The sequence below is a fragment of the Vombatus ursinus genome, unplaced genomic scaffold (assembly GCF_900497805.2).
Source record: "Vombatus ursinus unplaced genomic scaffold, bare-nosed wombat genome assembly UNPS02007822.1, whole genome shotgun sequence".
Taxonomy (NCBI): Eukaryota; Metazoa; Chordata; class Mammalia; order Diprotodontia; family Vombatidae; genus Vombatus; species Vombatus ursinus.
The window spans coordinates 1,082,828-1,085,051 of NW_020947600.1; the positions used below are offsets into that span (position 1 = coordinate 1,082,828).

Consider the following 2,224-nt stretch of genomic DNA (forward strand, 5'->3'; position numbering starts at 1 on the left):
GATGATGATGATGATGATGATGATGATGATGATGATGATGATGATGACAATTACAATGACTGGAGAGGCATCAGGGCATAGCTTCCAGGAATAGCAAGGAGAGAGTTCCACTTTATTCTGCTGTCATCAGAAATCATCCCGAGTATTGTATTTGGCTCTGAGTGCACAGTCTAAGAATGCTGATAAGCTAGAGTATCCAGAGGAAAGCAACCAGTGTAGTGAAGGGCCTTAAATCCATGACAAATGAAGGTCAGTTGAAGAAACTGGGCAGATTTGGCCTGGAGAAGAGAAACCTCAGGAGTGACTTGATAGCAATCTTCCACTCTTTGAAGCAGGGACTTGTTCTTTATTGGCCCCAAAGGGCTGAACCAGTAGCAGTGGGTGGAAATTGTAAAGAGACAAATTTAAGTTTGAAAGATCGGGAAAAACTCCCTAACATCAGAGCTGTTCAAGCATGAAATGAGCTGTCTAGGGACGTGGTAGGACAATCCTCCTTGGACTTCTTTAAGCAATGACTGAATGACCCACTCATCATGTACAACATAGTGAGGATTGCTTTTGTGTAGGAATTGGACCAGATGGACATGGAAGTCTTTTAACTCTTAAAGTCTGTGATTCTGTGATTCTGGGTGATGGATACAGAGCCAGCCTCTGAACCAGGAAAACTTGGGTCCCAAGTCCCACCTTGGACACATTCTGTCTGTGTGACCCTAGATGTGTCACTTAACTTCTCAAAGATCTCAGGTAATTCATGACCATCATTTGCTTGAGAAGATGGCAATCTACAATGGTAAAGGGAGTTTGTTTTTTTTCCCTGCAAGCTCCCCATACATATCAATGAAGTGACAGATCTAGTCCAAAGGCAATAAAACCCTCATCCCATTTTCTTCTCAAAGAAGATAGTAAATGGGACCTGTGAAATCCTTTTGGTTTTCCAGAAGACTTGTTTCTGTGTGGTTCAGTGTTGAAAGGATAGAGTCGTAGGAGTATAGAATACTAGATCCATGGTTGGAACCCCCGGTGCTCATCAACTCCAACCCCATAATTTTACAGATGAAAAAACCAAGGTCAGGGAGGTGATGTGTGACCCACAGTCTCACAAGTAGTTATGTACTGGGGGAAGGGGGGATTTGAACCCAAGTCCTCTGACTCTAAATTCAGTGCTCATTCACTATACCAAGCATGTATCATATTCAATCATTCAGTCGTGGCTATTTAACATTTTTCCTTCTTCCATGTACCTTTCATCTCTTAATCACAAATGCAGTTCTATTTTTTTCTCAGGTTATAATTTCAAAGTGTCTGCTATTTTCTCATGTATTAACCATGTATGTGAACAGACCCAGGAATCCTTTGTCACTTCTGCACTCCACACGAGGTATATGACTTTCCTTCTTTGTGACAATTGCTATCTGATTCATGTCGTCTGAATGTGACCAGTCATCAGAGCCAGGTAGAATCACTTTAGTTCAAATAAAGATCAGAAGTCTGTCAGGCGAGACCTAAGAGCCTTGCAGACAACCGGGTCCCATCCCAAACACCTTGGGAACAAGAAACGAGCTGTGCTATGTGTGTGGTGCATACTACACAAACTTGTGATCTTTTCTTTTTCTTCCTTTTCCTGTACAGAAAAGATAGAAATGGAAGTGAGGACTGCTCAGGCCAAGTGATGAGCTCAGCCCATTGGATTCCAACTGTCTCAAGCTGCTTTCTCATTCCAACCCTATCCCAATAGCCCCACCAACCAAATGCTCAGATGTAACCTAAGCAATAACAAGTCTTCTCCCAAGACCAGGTTTGATGAGCACCAAGGGGCCAGTGAACCTGCCTACCTTCTTGGCACAGTTGAAAGCCAAGTATGCCATGGGAGAAGACTTGCTGTGTGACCAAGAATCAAGACTGGATGAAAGAAGAAAGCACCAGAGCCAGCTATGTTCCACCCCCTTGACAAGGCCAGTAGGGTCAATCCATACTCACTGCTCCCAGGGTTGATGTTGAACAGCAGAAGGACGTACATCTGCAGGGCAAAACCAACAGAAATACCACTTGGCTAGAGTCCCCACAGAATGAGAGAACATGAAAAATAAATAAAGATACCAAGCAGGCAATAAGTGTATCTCTCCTTTTAGATTGGGCCTTCCCACGAGTGAGTGACCACCCCTGTCAGGAAGGCTCCAGGAGATCCCACGCCACAGACAGGGCAGAGCTTAGTGAACATGCAGGG

At 43.9% G+C, this 2,224-nt stretch overlaps 1 protein-coding gene across 1 annotated transcript in view; it reads left to right on the forward strand.

Annotated features, from left to right (window-relative positions):
- LOC114034003 (synaptotagmin-9) overlaps window positions 1-1,914 on the forward strand; it is a 208,238-nt gene extending 206,324 nt beyond the window's left edge. The window contains exon 7 of the mRNA XM_027849648.1: window positions 1,630-1,914. Within this exon, the coding sequence (XP_027705449.1) occupies window positions 1,630-1,638 (9 nt within the window). The 3' untranslated portion in view covers window positions 1,639-1,914. The remainder of the gene's footprint in view (window positions 1-1,629) is intronic.
- The last annotated feature ends 310 nt before the right edge of the window (window positions 1,915-2,224 follow it).